The following is a 20517-nucleotide window of genomic DNA, read 5'->3' on the forward strand; positions in this document are numbered from 1 at the left end:
ACTTCCCGGTATCTCCAGGTCCCTTCTACGCTTACAACCTCATACAACTTTCTCTTGTGATTCTTAAATGAAGTGTTAGATGTGATTAAATTGTGATCTGTACGAAATTCTACCAGGCCGCTTCCTGTTTCACTCCTTTGCCGCAGTCCATATTCACCTACTACTTTTAGTTCTCTTCCCTTTTCTACTACCGAATTGCAGTCCTCCATCATAATTAAACTTTCATCTTCCTTAACTATCTGAATAATTCCTTTTATCTCATGAGACATGAAAATATTCATCATTTGTGGAGCTAGTTGACGTGTAAACTTGTAACATTGTGGTAGGTGTGACACTGTGTAGCCAAAGGCCTTGCCGCAATGTTAACACCGCTTCCCGTCAAGTCACTGAAGTTGAGGGCTGTCGGGTTGGACTAACACTTAGATGGGTGACCATCCGGTCTGCCGAGCGCTGTTGGCAAGCGGGCTGCACACAGCCCTTGTGAGGCAAACTGAGGAGCTACTTCATTGAGAAGTCGCGCCTCCGGTCTCCTAAACTGACATACAGCCGGGAGAGCGGTGTTCTGACCACATGCTCCTCCATATCCGCATCCACTGACACCTGTGGGCTGAGCATGACACGGCGGCCGCTCGGTACCGTTGGGCCTTCCAAGTTTAGTAACATTGTGTATATCTTGGTTACGATAATGCGTTCGCTATGCTGTTCATAGTAGCTTACCCGCATTCCTATTTTCCTATTGATTATCAAAGCTACTCCTCCATTATTCCTATTTGATACTGTACTTATAACACTTTATTCACCAGATCAGTCGTCCTGTTCCTGCTGTCATCAAACTTTACTAATCCCTACTATCTTTAACTTCAACCTATGTATCTCCGTTGTTAAATCATGTAACCTAGATACCCGATTAAGGGATCTAACGTTCTATGCTCCGATCCGTATAGAACACCAGTCTAATTTCTGCTGAAGACGACCACTTCCTGAGTGGTTCATATCCAGAGATCCGAATAGGGGACTATTTTATCTCCGAAATATTTTACTCAGAGGGTGCCATAATCATTTAACGATATGGTAAAGCTGCATGCCTCGAAAAAAACAACGGCTGTAGTTTCCCCTTGCTTTCAGCGGTTCACAGTATCAGCTTAGCAAGGCCGTTTTGAATGATGTTACAAGGAAATATAAGTCAAACATCCATACTGTTGCCCTGCAGCTAGTGAAAAGGCTGCTGCCCCTCTGCAGGAACCAAACTTTTGTCTGACCTCTCGATAGACATCCCTCTGTTATGGCTGCACCTACGGTCCTGCTATCTGTATCATGGAGACAAGCAAGCCACCACCCCAACGGAAAGGTTTCATCGGGGGGGGGGGGGGGGTTCTCTTCATCTCTTCATATATTGACTCAATTAATTCACTTTTTGGCGAGGTCGCTAGGAGGTCATAGAATATCGTCTTCGGTGTCCGTTTCCTTGGTGGCACGTACATCATTTTTTCATTTAGCTCCGAATTTTTTGTCAACTTCCTGCTCTCCTATACCGTTCCATTTTCAGTTATTAATACATTGTTCCCGGTCTACATTTTCTCGATTCTGATCTGGTCCTTTTTTTCCAGATCAGTAGCTCCATGAGACGAATCTGTATTTGCTTTGCGTATTTCTTGTCCTTAGATAAGCGTGCTACTAAGCTTGGCCTGCATGCTTTCAATCTTTGAGTTTGTGGCGTCTGTCTGATCGAGTGTAGCAGTGGCTGCCGCAGCAGAAAATACACTGCCTTGTCTTTGTTTCCTTAAGCGAGCCTAGCGTTTCTTGATGCCACGTCGTATTTCATTGGAACGTAGCAGTGACTACGAGGACGTAACAACTTTATCAGCACACAAAGATCCAGCAGCGTCGCCATATAAAGGACTTACAACCAGGTATACGAAGCTGTAGGCAACTATGAAGCAACGGATCGAGGAAACGTTTTTTTTTTTTTTTTCCTCGGAAACAGTATTTTCGGTTCTTATTCTAAGATTTTCGTGAAATACTTGACATGCATTTAACGAATCTGACAGTTCAAATAATGTAGAACTTCTGTTTTACTCTTCCGACTATGAAATAAATTTATAATCCTGTTTTCAGCTTTTCCATTTCATGACGATCTTTCAGAAGTGAAGAGATCGCTCTGTAATTGATACTATTGACCATGGAGAGCCAAGCGGCAATTTACACTTAAAATAATTTGTTCTATTTATCCTATGTCTTATTTCTATTTGAAACACGTCGGGAATCCGCGCCGACTTCTTTCATAAGTAAGCAAGCACGCCATTCACCATTCCGCTGTTTTATTTTTTTAAAACAATTACCGTGTTTCTGGGAGGCTACGATGCTTGGCTGACTTTCACCCACCCGCTGTGTATTCGCTCTTGGTATTTCTCGTTGAGCTCAGGGATTTGCATACACTGATCAGCCAGAACCTTATGACCACTGACCTACTATCAATATAAATCCGTCCATGTGACAGCAGCGTCACCTGGCAAGGAATGACTGCTAGTTACACTCATGCAAGGTGCATGTAGCATCAGCGAGCGTGCTGTCCGTGTGTAGAAAGGGAAAGGCGCACGATATGTCTATGTTTGACCGAGAGCAGATGGTGATGGCCCGTAGGCTCGGCACGAGCATCCGAGGTGAAACCACGTCCAGACGTCGGCGGATTGGGCGACCACCCCTCATTACAGATGTCGTACGTCCTAGGCTGGGCAGAGTGGTAAAACAGGCCAGGCGTCGAACTGTAGAGGAACTGAGATCAGACCTTAAGGCTGGGCAGAGTACAAGTGTAGTTGAAAATACTGTGCACCGAACACTCTTACCTATCGGCCTCCGCAGCCAATGACCCATGCCTGTTCCAATGTTAACACCGCGACATCGGCAATTACGACTGAAAAAGCACGTGACATTCGGCACTGGACGTTGGCGCAGTGTCAGAGCGTTGCATGGTCTGATGAATCCCGATACCTTCTTCATCATGACGATGGGAGGGCGCGAATCCATCTTCTTCCAGGGGAAGAGCTCCTTGACACCTATACTTCGGGATGGAGTAAAGCTGGCGGCGGCTCCATTATGCTCTGAGGAACATCCACGCGGGCATCGATGGGTCCAGCTCGTGGATTGCCCCATGACGGCTAAGGTATAACGTACTCTGTTTGCAAAAGCACGTACACAACTTCATGACGATGATGTTTACCGACGGCATTCAAATCGTGCGTCATCGACCAACGACCTACTTCCTGAAATGCTTGTGCCTCGCCTGGACCCTACATCGGGCATGTAGTCTTCTTAGTACGCCAGTGCCATTCTCTGGTCATTTTATACTCCCAGCACTCCTTCTCTGTCATGATACACAATGCGCCCCTCTGCTCTTCTTTTGAAGTCTACATTTCACCGTTTTCAGCACAACTGGGTGCAGCGGACAGTCTACGCTACACGTGATCATTCTGTCGTCACGTGGCTCTGCAGCCATATTTCTCTGGCAGTGATATTGGCGCTCACTGTTTCTGTAGGGGCCTCACCTTCTTCCGTAGGCAATGGCATTAAGATTACTTCAGCGGTTTTAATTTATTAGCCTCCCGTTGGTTTATTTCTGAAGGCAAATTTTACAGAGCCGCCACTACTGTCGCGGTAATTACCAGAACCCACTTTTCAATAAACATTACTAATGGTGACACAGTTGAGTCTTTTTATCGGTTTTCTTGTCACGTAGCCCGTACCCAACACCGTACTCTGGAAATAAACGGGTAACTTCCATGTGAACCATCTGAACATGAGCCTAAAAAGGTTCAAAACAAGTTAATGGAAAAAACAAATTATTTAAAAAATGACTGGTTGCAGTTGCCTGTATTTGTATTGAAATGGAATAATACACCACGCACAACATTATGTTTTACGTATTACTTCATTTCTGTTTGTAAATGATATTCTTTCGGTATGCTTAATAAAATGGTAACGAAACAATACCCCCACAAACTACCGACAACACTGCAGATACCATTTACACGTAATACTGTGTCGTTCTCCTCAACACGAGGCTTTGCTGTAACCTTTGGCATTTATATTTCAGGTCGTGATAACTACATTTACTGTAAATTATGAGGCTCCACAATGTGCTTTACAGCACAAAATCTACTGACTTACAAATTCCAACGATAACTAGTGTTGTTGTCTTAACAGAAGAAGAGAATTTCAACGAACTTCTTGCACCTTTCTGTGCCTTGTTGTAACACTGATACATTTCACTCCTTTCCTATTCTATTACATGCTTAAGTACCTTTCCACTCATTTCTATGTGTGATTTAAATAGGTTAGACAGATTTTTTTTTCTTCTTGAACAAGATATGTAGATTTTGTTTAAAAGTCAATAAGAGCAGAAAAATATTAAAACGGACTTTACGGAAAACACCAGTAAATCATCATACCATCAGCAATAATAGCCCACCTCAACAACAATATTGAACCTCAGTAACAAAGGTCTTCCTGCAACTGTGAAAACAAATAAAATTGAAACAATGTTGCTGAAACGTAAAGTCAGTCACTGCTGGCATGAATTTAACTGTTCCTAGCTATCGACTGTGTACTGTCTTGATGGCCACGTTAGTGTTTTACCAGAACGGAATTTTACGACAAAATCACGCCGAAGGTTAAGAAGGAGTGGTTGTACTTCAGAAGACTTCAAGACTCAGTTTATCGAAACTGATGAAATCATTCTGCGATATGGCTTCTGCGAAGTAATATTGCAATTGATGACAAGCATCATACAAGGAGAATAAACCAGCACATCCAGAACACCATATATTTAAAGGACATAGAACTCTGAAAGTGGAAACCTGGTACACACTTTCACCTCAGGATCTGAAAAGCACCCTTACTGAGTGAGTTTATCGCGAGTTTTTCCATAGCAGTAATCAAGTCAGGAATTCCAATCAACAAGGTAAACAATCGTGCGTTCAAATCATTTATTGAGAGATACACACAAAGGTCAATACCCGATAAGAGCACTCTGAGAAAAGTTACATACAGCCAAATTATGAGACAATTTTACAGAAACTAAAGAGGTGGTCGGCAAACATGAAGCTGGAGTAGATCCATATGGAACTGTTGGTGAGCTGCAAAGATATCTTCTGAATGTGTTGCTTTTTCCATTATCTGTTGAGTGGGTAAAACCCTTTGCTTTTCAAAGGGTACGAACTCAAGAAGACAAATGTCTGCACTATAACACAATCGTTCAACGATTGGCAAGGGGCATACAACACGAAAACTTCAGGCTTGTGGTCACTGATCTAACAGGCTACGTGTACTCGGCTTTTCAACAACTGAAGGGCATGTACCCCAACCTCAACCATGTGACATGTATTGCACACGGTCTGCACCTTGTTTTCGAAAGTTTTAGCAAGAATTACTGTAGAGTAAATGGCTTCATTGCTGCTCCGAAGAAGATTCTGGTAGAGGTTCCCACTCATCAAGTTTTGTATCAAGAAATGACGAGGATCCACCTTCCAGCGTTCCTGTCATCATGAGGTGGGGTACTTGGACAAAATGTGCAGTTCTCTTCTCAGAATGATAAAATGAAACGCCTCACTTGTGCGCTAAACTCAATGGGCACAGCAGTCATCAACTAGGCCCAACAATCAATCAACAACAAAGGCCTGGATTTGAAACTATTTGTAGTGTATGTTATTCAGCGTTTGGAAGAAGAAGGTATGGAGAAAGAGGAAAAGTGGAAGAAGGTAATGAGTCTCATGGATATCCTTAATTAATTTGTTAAAGACAAACTCGAATTAAATTTTAAAATCTATCAATATGCGGAAGCCCTTGCAATTTTGGCTGAATTTCCTTTATGGTTGCTAACGAGATATGCTCCGTTGGTTTCTATAGGTATCGAGTCGAGTTTCTCGGTATATTACAAGCTATTGAGCTCAGAGCGTCACGACTTATTTTCAACAAAATTGAAATGATGTGTGTAATCCAGTGTAAGAGAACCCTGTAAATCGGACAATGAGAATTAATGTAGCTGTCTTAAACCCAGATAAAGTAAATTCATCAGCACCGTTTTCTACGTAATTTCAGAACCTTTTTCCCCTTTTCTCACCATAATATACACCTCAGAATACTTTAATTAGTGATTTTTTCTGGTACTCTTTTCTCCTTACGTCGTAACATCTTTTAGAAGAGTTCTGTTTAACTTGTCTACATGACGTGTTGCCGAAGGAGTTAGGAGCGAAATTTTCAGATATTTCAAATCAATGTTTAGTTTTCATTAAAAGTATTCTTTAAGTCACTGTATTTATCCAGTAATAAAGGAAGTCTATTAAATAATATGAAAATGTAAATATTATAATATTAAATATTAAAAACAGCTTGCTTTTCAAATACTTCATAGAACAACTTAAACAAAAATAGCTATACATTTTCCCTTGAAATGTGTTATATCAACATTTATTGCAGTCTGAAATGGGATAACAACATAAAAATTACAAATTCCACAAGACATCATCATCATCATTTAATATTTTCACAATTGGCAGAAAAAATATTTCAGCAGGTACAGCTAAGGCCACTTACTAAATGTAATAGCAGATAACATAATAGAAGTCTGATACATCGAAAAAAATGATAAAAATACTTTTTTGAACAGTAAAAGAGATTATCTGTAAATAAGATGTCAGGTCCTAGCTATCGTACTCCCTATTTGATGAATACTAAAATGTATTCTTACAAACTTCAAAAATATTTTGGCAGTACTTTCAGAAAAGAAGTAAGAAGCATTTTTCTTAACTGCTAAGTTGGACACACACACACAGTCACAAATACACACAGACATGTACAGATACAGCTACATGAAATTTATGCACATGGGCACACACACACACACACACACACACACACACACACACACACAAACATCAATTTGCACACATATTAAAACAAATACTATTGAATTACAAGAACGATAAACTACATTTGAACAATAACAATATTGAAGGAAGATCTGGTTATTTAAATTCTGAGGTATACTGGGTAATAAACAATTCCACAAAAGTTTTATGATAAGAATATTATTTAATGAACTGTAAACTATCGCCACACTCTACAATGCAGTCTGCAGGAAACACAATGTCGCTCATTGGCCTGAGGTACATTGATGCTTCAGTTAATAACCACTGAGACAATCTCATTGTTTTTATTCATTGTATTTTATTTTTATACATCAAACCAGTGCATCTGTATTATTAACACATAATTTCGTGACAACTGATACTCTACAATAAGGAACTCCTCCCCTTCAATTTAAACTAACTTAGTGTGGAATGTATGGTAATTGTTCCTTCCTTGTAATCCAGTATCTTGCGTCGTTAGTTAATGTTGTGAATCACATATTCATTATATCACAAGAGACTGATAAAGTAAGTTCATTATCTGTGGCAGAAGAAATATTTTTATGGTTGTACATATTTCATAATATGTGTGGGTCCTATCAATATGTTCAATAAAAGATTTCAGAACGAATGTTGCAAAGGCATTTTCTGTGTCGTGCCTCAAGTGTGTTGCTGTCACTTTGAATATTTTGCGGTGGTGGTATAATTTAGATGTAGTACATTCAAGAATAAATATTGTGACATGTAGGAAAATTTAAACTTTTTTCAGTTAGTTCTCCACTAATCAACACAGTTGCTCATATAAATATTCCTCTGTAAATAACTCTTCATAAATGTTTCAGTTTGTGAAATAATTAATATAATAATCATTCTCTGCTCATATGATAACAAAGCTTTGTAGATACATCAATGAAGCGAGTATTTACAAAAAGGATTTTTGCACGCAAAAAGTACACATAAAGCTGAAACCTTATTATGGTTGGAACTTCATACTGCACATTCGCATGAGCAGTTATTATTAAGATTATTACGATAGGTAGAAATCTTCCATAACCTATGGAACATCTCATAAACATAAATACTTAAAATTATCGTCTTCATTTAACATTTAATCGAACATTTATTAACTATCTGCGACATTATTCGTCAGGAACACATATATCTTCCATGCCTTACTGGTTGCACCATCTTTTCAGTTAAAACAATTAATCTAGTGCAATGTGCTTCATAACTACTATAAAATACGAGTAACAACAAATGTGGCAGGATCAATCTCGTATCACAATGTTGCAGTGCTTTAGAAATTCGACGTGTCTGAATAAGTAGCTAAATTGTGCTGTTAAAAAGTGAAATAAATTATTAATTGGAATGCCAACTTGTAGATTAAAATAAAGTACACAAGGTATTGAATACCATTAATCAATGTAAAATAGTTACACATTTGTTTACAAACAAAACTTCCTAGAAACACATTTATTTTAAAGGAATATTTTACTGATCCACAACTTTGAGTTCAAATATGTCTTTGTTATACGAAATATTCACAACTGAGTTTCCATAAGAATAGATTTAATTTTTTTGTAAAAGTGCTATAGGTCACATATATTTAGTACGTACAGGACTACGAGTAGTTTTGAGGGCATATTGCTTCATTATTGTGCAAATACACCTAATCCAAATGTCACTATATTTGATGACTTTATAAACTAATTTCCTCTTTGCACCATCTGCGTATATTACGTAAATATTTGTAGACTGTGAATGTTGGAGAATTTAAGAAAAATATCCTCGAAAAAGCTACACGGTATTTTTTCAGTCATGTTTTTCCCTAGTTTCTATAGCTTAGCGAGAATTTAGAGTGGGGTTCACATATCTGTATTTGTGGGGTAGGGTGGGGTGGAATTATGACCAAAATAGAGATCTATTCTTGCTATTCTCTTTTTATTAGGACCGTTATTTCACAATAGTTTTCTAATCATGTTCAGATAGCTTCAGGAGATGACATCTTCATCTAGAACGTACAAAAGCTCGTTTGATCAACCTGATACATGTTACATAGATGCGAAACTTAAAGTATATTGGACGTTTCTGACGACATTTATGTTCAAAGCCATACCTGCTTTTCAAAATTACTTGTGGTTTATTGATACACAGGAATGTAGAAGTTACTTTTGTTTCAGTAGTATTCGTAACTAGTCCTTCTGAAGATCTGTTAAGATAATGATTTACCGAGTGTATTGTGTTGAAACAACTGTTCTGTTTCTGTAGCAGCTATAGATTAAAATATTATATTTATGCTAGTAAATTCATGTATGTAGCATAGTACTCACTTTTGGTTTGAGTAAAGATGTGACTCTGAGTACCGACTGAAACTTCCAACTTTCAGACGTACTTTCAGTCAAAATATGATGTACTTTTTTTAAAAAAAACTAAGGGTAAAAATGTTTGAACATTTGAAGTGAGGTATCACAATGATAGTATATCCAGCACCATATATCCTTGATTTCTGTAAGGCATTTAGATTATATGAGAGGAATGAGGCACAATTCCGCTTAAGTGCATATAAGTGCATAAACACAGGAATGTATTCTTCGACTTCGAGGATCGATAGAAGGTATATTAGAAATTAATTTCAGGAGCTTAAGTAATCTGAAGGTTGATTATTTAGTATTATATAAACGTTTTCTGTACTTTACCACTTATCACAAAGCAGCATCCGTTGCACCATTATGCTCACGTAGATTCCCATGAGGAATATTTACGGCTTCTATTTTGCACCAAACCGCGTCTGAAGTCATACTGTGACGTATACAGTAATGATTAACGACGCAGTTTTGCCCTTCTTTCACGTAGTAATATATGTCTTCCAGAGCTGACAGTATTTAAATCAAAAGTGTTTCTTTTTGATAATTTTTTCTTGTTTCACACTACTTGAGATTCATTTTTGTTTCATAGTGCACTGTTCATTCTTAAGATGGCTCCAGTGATGTGTGCAAAATAAGTGGCCTTTCACTTACATCGTCGCATTAACAAAGTGAGACCAGTATAGCAGTCCTCAGCCTTTACATTATCATTTCATAAATCATAAGTCATGGAAAATAAATAGACACTACCGTTATGTAGAGACACATATTCTAATAACCCAGTAAGAACAAGTGCAAGTAACTGATTTTACACAACCAGTTGTTGTTGATGTTTATTCACCAGGTTCTTGTATTTATTTTACAATGTAGAAAACATATCTTGAAATTTTTGGCACTGCTCTGAAGCGTTACTGGACAACGCATTCTTAAGAAAGCGAGACTGCTGCCATCGATTTGCTCTACAAAAGCAAAATTTAATTTCACTGCGTGCACTAACAGAGAATACATGTGAATGTGGATTATCTACTACACTACAGCTTACATTGATTACTATTACAATACATATTGACACAATACATTGCCAGGTAACAAATAAATATTCAGTAGCCCGTTGACATCACAATAGCGCCTACATACATTACAGCAATTCATATACACAAGCACCTTCTACTAGTTATCTCCCTCTCGATGAGAAAACACGTAATTTATTCATCCCTTATTATATCAGTAACTACAGTATGGTTATTACATGAAGTAATTACTACATAAAGGAGATACTGATTGTATGGCACCCTGCTGAGGCTCTGGGCAGGCGGCTGACAATAAACCAAATGGATAACGCCGTTTTAATAGAACACAGAATCAGATGGCACTCTTTGCTCTGATAAAATACTTGATAATTTATTTCATAAAGGGAGAAAATACAAGACAGTTTTTACATCCCGTATTTCTGAAGGGTAAGTAGGTACAGCCCAGACGGACAAGAACATTTCTGCTCGAGGAGAATAAAAATACCGTTTTCCACTTCTAGTGAGCCATCTCAAAATTGAACGAACTCAACAGTAAGAGATTGTTAGGCTATATATTGGTCTTCTGTGAACTTAAAAAAACCGTGTTCATCGGTTTTTCCGTGACGTCTGATACCAGTCTCATAAAATTATAATAATCTAACAAGAAGGGACAGCACTATCCTAAATGTCTTTATTGAATATTTAAATTAGTTCAGCTAGAAACATATATATTTTTAAGTCGACATGCCTCAGACTATGAACGCCTCTACAACCTTTCAACAAAAAGTATGTAACAGACACGTAAACTTTTTATACATTCAGATAGAAATATTTCATCTCGTCTACAAGGGTCGGGACATTAGGATGAAAGCTATGAAGCGCCCAAAACATTGAAAGAGCACAGTGCAATGCGTTTAGGATTGGGATCTCGCTCTTGGAACCACGTGAGGCATTGTAACAGACGAAATAATTGAATTTGATTGGATTCTGGACAGAACGTCGCTGTTTAACGACCTCGTGCCCACCGTAACAGCGCGTCCGCCAAGACGTCTAGATGAGCCTTAGTCTGAAACAAAGAAAAATGAAAATTACTAAGATATAAGAAGAGTTGCGTTCACTGTACACAAATTATAAGTAAAGCAATTATGGTAAATGTCAATCTTCAATAAAGAGGGATTTCTCATTCATTTCTGTAACACATCAGTACTGTCGCTTATCGCAGTAAGTTATCAGATATGTGCAACGGACGAAATCTTCTTGTACTGCATGAAGAGCCTTTGCACCTAGCAAAGGTGAAATTTTAATTTTTAACTCTCTAATTGAGGAATAACCACTTGCTTAGGCTTAATTCACTACAAGGTCAGAACATAGTCAATGTCTGGCGATAGTACCAGTGCAAAATTTTCTCGACTAGCAACATTCGCGGGTTTTAATTTCAAGACGTACCGTGTGAATCTTAGGGGTAAGTTTATGTCTCTATTCATTGTTTAACGGTTGGCTCCTTTTATAATTTGTTCTACATGTACCTAGATGCTCCTCAGGAAATAGTGCCACTCCTGCCTGGAACGAAGATCACCAGCTCTCTCATTACACCGGCTTCGACTGGAATTGTAGACGGAGACATCCATCAGTGCACATGAGGCTTTATAAAACACGGTATCAGCTGAAGAAAAGGACATGAAAGTCAGCATTTGGTAAGTATAATTGCTGTAAAAAAGGTTCCGTTGAACTTTCTCCACCAATCTGTTGTACACCGTGATTCGACAGGACTAAGCAATGTTTATCCCTAAGAATCATCTCTTGGGCCCAGTCAATACGCTATGCTCTTCTTTCGACACCGCACTAACTCCGGCAAAAACTGACGTTACAATAATCTAGCGATATGACGCTGCAATAACCGCAGGCTTTGCTCTGTTTTAAGACGAACAGCGTAAAACCCTCGTCAGTTCTTAAGACAGGTTACTCATAGTTTCCCTAAAAAGGTTTGTACGAATGTGTGGATGGCACTTAAATCAAGAGCCTAAATTTTCCTTCGTTGTTGTTCAGAGCAGTTCATCATTCCGACCATCATATTACAGTTAACAGAATATTTTTCAAAGCAAGCAACTTCATGGTACTAGCAAGGCAAAATTTGTCAGTTACAGTGTATGTATAGCGTAAATCACAATTAAAACCAAAAACTGATGAGAGAAAAAAGTATATGATAACAGTAGAAAAACAGTACAGCAAACATGCGTACACAAGCGAGCAGTTCGCGACATAATTATCAGTGTGTGTTTACGAGCTGCTACTGACTTCAGTATGATATACACTGCCGGAAAAACCAGTTAGCACAGCCAGTTTATTCAAGATTTATTGTTGCAACAGAGTTTGTGGAGTACATGAAATGATTACATATGAATAGCACAAACGGTTCTGAGGTACGAAGTATCGACGCGTGGTGTAACACCTATATTAGTGTGTGGGGAAGCCTTCACTGGCACCAGTGCAGGTGCTGACTATGGTATCCAGTCATCCGTACAGATGGCGAAAACTGTCCGGAGATACGTTACGCCACGCCTGCACGACCTGTTCGCGTAGTTCCGTAAGAGTTGTTGGTTGACGAGTCACACGGTTCACATCTCGCCTCATCATATCCAGGGCAACGGCCTTAGCGCAGTGGATACACCGGTTCCCGTGAGGTCACTGAAGTTAAGCGCTGTCGGGCGTGGTCGGCGCTTGGACGGGTGACCATCCGGGCCGCCATGCGCTGTTGCCATTCTTCGGGGTGCACTCAGCCTCGTGATGCCAGTCGAGGAGCTACTCAACCGAATAGTACCGGCTTCGGTCAAGAATACCATCATAACGACTGGGAGAGCGGCGTGCTGACCACACGCCCCTCCTATCCGCATCTTCAACTGAGGATGACACGGCGGTCGGATGGTCCTGGTAGGCCACTCGTGGCCTGCAGACGGAGTGCTTGTCATATCCCACACGTGCTGAATTGGAGACAAGTCCGGAAATCATGCTGGCCAGGAACAGCTGTGCCTTGCAGAGGACATTGAGTTTTACAGACAGTGTGTGATCGAGTATTATCCTGTAGGAGGAACACATCGCCTTCCTGTTGCGGGAAAGGCAAAGGACACAGCATAACAGCATTCTGCACGCATCGAGCGCTGGTTAGCGTCCACTCCAGAAAAACCAGAGGTGAACGAAAGTTGTAGCTTATCGCACCCCAGACCATAAGCCCTGTGGTGTGGCCAGTGCGTCTCGGACGAACGCTCTCTACGACACGGCGCTCTCCATGTCTACGTCGCAAACGACCATCACTTCCGAGCAGGCCGAATCTGCTTTCACCGCCCAAGACTATGGTGTATCTTTCCACCTTCCAATTGATCATCTGACTGCACCAATCGACACGTGCAAATCGATGCTGTGATGTGAGTGGAAGACGGGATAGAGATGTGCATTCCCGTAGTCACACTATCAATAAGCGGTTCGCAACAGCTCGTGTTGACACGTGTGGACTCACAAGCCCTCTTATCTGTGCTATGGTAGCAGTACGACCTGCCACAGCTGCCTTAACGGAAAGACGATCCTGGAGGGCGTTTGTACTGCTTGAACGTCCAGAACCTCGTCTACGGGTATGACAATGTTCACATGACCGGTGATACCTGCATCGTTACACGACTGACGCAGCACGTCCAACTTGTGTGAAAGTTCTCCGAAAGGATCATCCCGCCACTGGAAAGGCTACAATTAGACCCATTTCAAACTCGCTCATTTGGCTGTAGGAATCACGTGTGCGTCTGCGTGCCAAAGTTGCCTGCTTGCTTCACACGACTGCACCACACTGTGCGTACTAACTGAGCATTCCGTATTACAGGGGAGACGCAGGTGGCGCTCTGGTAGCTGTGCCGCTACGCTATCTGTTGGCGAAGGTCTTTAACCCCATTATCAGAACCTCTACCGTCCTCCAGGTGACATATGCCGTCATTGGATCAAAATTGACATCGTCTCTCCAGGTGTACTATATTCTTTCCCAGTAGTCTACACTACTGGCCATTAAAATTGCTACACCAAGATAAAATGCAGATGATAAACGCGTATTCACTGGACAAATATATTATACTAGAACTGACATGTGATTATATGGCCGGCCGAAGTGGCCGTGCGGTTAAAGGCGCTGCAGTCTGGAACCGCAAGACCGCTACGGTCGCAGGTTCGAATCCTGCCTCGGGCATGGATGTTTGTGATGTCCTTAGGTTAGTTAGGTTTAACTAGTTCTAAGTTCTAGGGGACTAATGACCTCCGCAGTTGAGTCCCATAGTGCTCAGAGCCATTTGAACCATTTTTTTTGTGATTATATTTTCACGCAATTTGGGTGCATAGATCCTGAGAAATCAGTACCCAGAACAACCACCTCTGGCCGTACTAACGGCCTTGATACGCCTGGGCATTGAGTCAAACAGAGCTTGGGTGGCGTGTAGAGGTCCGGCTGCCCATGCAGCTTCAACACGATAACACAAAAAAATCGCTCTGAGCACTATGGGACTTAACACCTGAGGTCATCTGTCCCCTACAACTTTGAACTATTTAAACCTAACTAACCTAAGGCCATCACACACATCCATGCCCGAGGCAGGATTCGAACCTGCGACCGTAGCAGTCGCGCGGTTACGGACTGAAGCGCCTAGAACCGCTTGGCCACCACGGCAGGCCACGATACCACAGTTTGTCACGAGTAGTGACTGGCGTATTGTGACGAGCCAGTTGCTCGACCACTGTTGACCAGACGTTCTCAGTTGGTGAGAGATCTGGAGAATGTGCTGGCCAGGGCAGCAGTCGAACATTTTCTCTATCCAGAAAGGCCCGTACAGGACCTGCAACATATGGTCGTGCATTATCCTTCTGAATCGTAGGGTTTCGCAGGGATCGAATGAAGGGTAGAGCCACGGGTCGTAACACATCTGAAACGTAACGTCAACTGTTCAAAGTGCCGTCAATGCGAACAGGAGGTGACCGATACGTGTAACCAATGGCACCCAATACCATCACGCCGAGTGATACGCCACTATAGCGATGACGAATAAACGCTTCCAATGTGCGTTCACCGCGATGTAGCCAAACACGGATGCGATCATCATGATGCTGCAAACAGAACCTTGATTCACCCGAAAAAATTACGTTTTACCATTCGTGCATCCAGGTTCGTAGTTGAGTACACAATCGCATGCGCTCCTGTCTGTGATACAGCGTCAAGGGTAACCGCAGCCATGGTCTCCGGGCTGATAGTCCTCTCTGCTGCAAACGTCGTCGAACTGTTCCTGCAGATGGTTGTTGTCTTGCAAACGTCTCCATCTGTTGACTCAGGGCTCGAGACGTGGCTGCACCATCCGTTACAGCCACGCGGATACGATGCCTGTCATCTCGACTGCTAGTGATAGGAGGCCGTTGGGATCCAGCACGCCGTTCCGTATTACCCTCCTGAAGCCATCGATTCCATATTCTGCTAACAGTCATTGGATCTCGACCAACGCGAGCAGCAATATCGCGATACAATAAACCGCAATCGCGATAGGCTGCAATTCGACCTTTATCAAAGTCGGAAACGCGATGTTACGCATTTCTCCTCCTTACACGAGGCATCATAACAACGTTTCACCAGGCAACGCCGGTCAACTGCTGTTTGTGTATGTGAAACTTTCCTCATGTCAGCACGTTGTAGGTGTCTGTAGCACGTCATCTACATGGTGTAGCAGTTTTAATGGCCAGTAGTGTATGTGAATCAATCGCAAGTTGTTCTCGTTAAGCAATAGATGTGTTCCACCGGTCTGCATCGGAGTGGACAGGGATTCTATACACACTAAACCAAGCTCTTCTTACTTCACGATGTGGTATGGCGTCAGAGAAGCTGATTGTAGTGAAATAGAAGTGGACAGTTCCTGTGAATTATTATGGGTGGAGGTTACACTCAACAACCGAACTAGGTTAATAATTGGCTCCTTTTATCGACCTCCCGACTCAGCAGCAGTAGTGGCAGAACAACTGAGAGAAAATTTGGAATACATTTCACATAAATTTTCTCAGCATGTCTTAGGTGGAGATTTCAATTTACCAGATATAGACTGGGACACTCAGATGTTTAGGACGGGTGGTAGGGACAGAGCAGCGAGTGACATTATACTGAGTGCACTAACCGAAAATTACCTCGAGCAATTAAACAGAGAACCGACTCGTGGAGATAACATCTTGGACCTACTGATAACAAACAGACCCGAACTTTTCGACTCTGTATGTACAGAACAGGGAATCAGTGATCATAAGGCCGTTGCAGCATCCCTGAATATGGAAGTTAATAGGAATATAAAAAAAGGGAGGAAGGTTTATCTGTTTAGCAAGAGTAATAGAAGGCAGATTTCAGACTTTTTAACAGATCAAAACGAAAATTTCTGTTCCGACACTGACAATGTTGAGTGTTTATGGAAAAAGTTCAAGGCAATCGTAAAATGCGTTTTAGACAGGTACGTGCCGAGTAAAACTGTGAGGGACGGGAAAAACCCACCGTGGTACAACAACAAAGTTAAGAAACTACTGCGAAAGCAGAGAGAGCTCCACTCCAAGTTTAAACGCAGCCAAAACCTCTCAGACAAACAGAAGCTAAACGATGTCAAAGTTAGCGTAAGGAGGGCTATGCGTGAGGCGTTCAGTGAATTCGAAAGTAAAATTCTATGTACCGACTTGACAGAAAATCCTAGGAAGTTCTGGTCTTACGTTAAATCAGTAAGTGGCTCGAAACAGCATATCCAGACACTACGGGATGATGATGGCATTGAAACAGAGGATGACACGCGTAAAGCTGAAATACTAAACACCTTTTTCCAAAGCTGTTTCACAGAGGAAGACCGCACTGCAGTTCCTTCTCTAAATCCTCGCAAAAACGAAAAAATGGCTGACATCGAAATAAGTGTTCAAGGAATAGAAAAGCAACTGGAATCACTCAATAGAGGAAAGTCCACTGGACCTGACGGGATACCAATTCGATTCTACACAGAGTACGCGAAAGAACTTGCCCCCCTTCTAACAGCCGTGTACCGCAAGTCTCTAGAGGAACGGAGGGTTCCAAATGATTGGAAAAGAGCACAGATAGTCCCAGTCTTCAAGAAGGGTCGTCGAGCAGATGCGCAAAACTATAGACCTATATCTCTGACGTCGATCTGTTGTAGAATTTTAGAACATGTTTTTTGCGCGAGTATCATGTCGTTTCTGGAAACCCAGAATCTACTATGTAGGAATCAACATGGATTCCGGAAACAGCGATCGTGTGAGACCCAACTCGCTTTATTTGTTCATGAGACCCAGAAAATATTAGATACAGACTCCCAGGTAGATGCTATTTTTCTTGACTTCCGGAAGGCGTTCGATACAGTTCCGCACTGTCGCCTGATAAACAAAGTAAGAGCCTACGGAATATCAGACCAGCTGTGTGGCTGGATTGAAGAGTTTTTAGCAAACGGAACACAGCATGTTGTTATCAATGGAGAGACGTCTACATACGTTAAAGTAACCTCTGGCGTGCCACAGGGGAGTGTTATGGGACCATTGCTTTTCACAATATATATAAATGACCTAGTAGATAGTGTCGGAAGTTCCATGCGGCTTTTCGCGGATGATGCTGTAGTATACAGAGAAGTTGCAGCATTAGAAAATTGTAGCGAAATGCAGGAAGATCTGCAGCGGATAGGCACTTGGTGCAGGGACTGGCAACTAACCCTTAACATAGACAAATGTAATGTATTGCGAATACATAGAAAGAAGGATCCTTTATTGTATGATTATATGATAGCGGAACAAACACTGGTAGCAGTTAATTGTGTTAAATATCTGGGAGTATGCGTGCGGAACGATTTGAAGTGGAATGATCATATAAAATTAATTGTTGGTAAGGCGGGTACCAGGTTGAGATTCTTTGGGAGAGTGCTTAGAAAATGTAGTCCATCAACAAAGGAGGTGGCTTACAAAACACTCGTTCGACCTATACTTGAGTATTGCTCATCAGTGTGGGATCCGTACCAGATCGGTCTGACGGAGGAGATAGAGAAGATCCAAAGAAGAGCGGCGCGTTTCGTCACAGGGTTATTTGGTAACCGTGATTGCGTTACGGAGATGTTTAATAAACTCAAGTGGCAGACTCTGCAAGAGAGGCGCTCTGCATCGCGGTGTAGCTTGCTCGCCAGGTTTCGAGAGGGTGCGTTTCTGGATGAGGTATCGAATATATTGCTTCCCCCTACTTATACCTCCCGAGGAGATCACGAATGTAAAATTAGAGAGATTAGAGCGCGCACGGAGGCTTTCAGACAGTCGTTCTTCCCGCGAACCATACGCGACTGGAACAGGAAAGGGAGGTAATGACAGTGGCACGTAAAGTGCCCTCCGCCACACACCGTTGGGTGGCTTGCGGAGTATAAATGTAGATGTAGATGTAGCTGATCACAAATGTTATATTAAAACATTTAGTGTACGTCTCAATGCATACTCAAAATCTCGGTTTCATTCCTCTTGAAAAAATGCTAAGTCGATATCGGGGAAGATTATAGCAGATTGTCCACCCGTTTAGATAATTATGAAAGCCTTGGAACGGTGGTGCTCCCTTAATGGTGACAACTAAGGCAAACAAAATACTACACCTCACCCTGATGTGCCGGTATGATACGTTATAATAAAAAACGTGGCGTAATGCAGGCACAGATGCAAGGTGTCCAAAACGGAAATCATGCACACAAAGTTATGTGCGAGTGAGCAGATCCGTCAAAGGAATTTCAAGTTAATGATCAAGAGATCAACTTACAATACAAACGTTTCAGGCATCCGTCTGTGTACTGCATCACTCACACATATTCTCTAGTATTCTAAGAATTACTGTCATGGAGACTACGACTTTCCTTAATCTTAACGTTGATTTACCACAGAAAAAAGACGTTCCTCTGAATCAGTGTGTGTTTTTCATACCTATATGTTAAGACCAATGTGCTATGTGCTAGGATCTCTCCAAGCCAATCACAAATCTAGTGTGAAATTTCCGTATTTAAATTCATATAGTTCATAGTTGTACTCAAAACGTCTGAACTCATAACGTGAATGAGATGATGATTATTTAAAAAGTAAAATCAGTCGTACTTAAGTATGTTGGAAACACAGATATAAGCACTGTGTAGCTACCAGATGCTTCATTCTTTTTCCTCATAATATGAATTTAATTTCTCTGTTCAGACATGTCACTCGAAGATAAATGGCAGCGCCTTACAGCCATTACTTAGGGAGGTGGCTTAGAATAATACGACGATTATACCACCGAAGTTCTCGACCAAAAGCTCACGGGGTACTGTTATTTTGTCTTTAAATTTGCAGTATAGGTTAACTTCCGTATGTAAAAATACAGAGTGTGCACTTTTTACTTAGTGAAATGCTAGGAAGTACTCTCCATATCTACATATTGTGAAATTCAAGCCCTTCAGTCAACCACGGCTCTTGAAGCTTTGTATATACAGGGTGTCGCATTTATCTTGACCACCCTAAATAACTGTTTGTCCAGGTGCAATTCTGTGTATGTGTGTGCGTGCGTGTGTGTGTGTGTGTGTGTGTGTGTGTGTGTGTGTGTGTGTGTGTGTGCACTCACGCGTGCGCGCGCGCCCGTTCGCTCGTATGTGTGTTCGTGTGTGTGCGCTCATGACATGAATAAAGTGCTCCATGAGTGTGTTTGTGTACCGTATATACCCACGACACTGGGCTCATAGGTCCTCAGTTGTCTATAAGAAGGCAGTAACAAATTGCAGGAAGACCTTTGGCGATAATACTGGTAGTATGAACCCATCACCATGGACTGCACAGCAGCCTGGGTGAAAGATTTCCATAGGTACCTTCTCCCATTTCAGATATACAAAAAAAAAGTAAACACACTTATTACTTGGTTGTCATAATTCTGTGCATCAAGTGCTATAGATCTTCTTGAGTGTAATGTATTGCACATCTGTTGCCTAGCTAACTGTAATGTAGTGTGCTCCGTCGCTGGCGCTCTAGTATATGTTTTCTTTAATGCGTAGGTGTGACAGCACAATACTATTTGTACGGACACGCCCAGAACTTAATCCCCTAGTCTGTATAAGAGATATACGATGTTGAAGGTAGTATTATCGAGAATTACTTTGGCTATCATCCTTGGAATAGAATTTTAGTTCCACCAAAACCACACATATCGTTTAGTTG

At 41.4% G+C, this 20517-nt stretch overlaps 1 protein-coding gene across 2 annotated transcripts in view; it reads right to left on the minus strand.

Annotated features, from left to right (window-relative positions):
* Nucleotides 1-6626: 6626 nt before the first annotated feature.
* The window catches only part of LOC124555671, a 443175-nt gene continuing 429284 nt past the window's right edge, over nt 6627-20517 (minus strand). For both annotated transcript variants that reach the window (XM_047129667.1, XM_047129666.1), the window contains one exon: nt 6627-11341. In XM_047129667.1, coding sequence (XP_046985623.1) covers nt 11282-11341 — 60 coding nt within the window. In that variant the 3' untranslated portion in view covers nt 6627-11281. The remainder of the gene's footprint in view (nt 11342-20517) is intronic.

The sequence above is a fragment of the Schistocerca americana genome, chromosome X, assembly GCF_021461395.2.
Source record: "Schistocerca americana isolate TAMUIC-IGC-003095 chromosome X, iqSchAmer2.1, whole genome shotgun sequence".
NCBI classification, from domain to species: domain Eukaryota; kingdom Metazoa; phylum Arthropoda; class Insecta; order Orthoptera; family Acrididae; genus Schistocerca; species Schistocerca americana.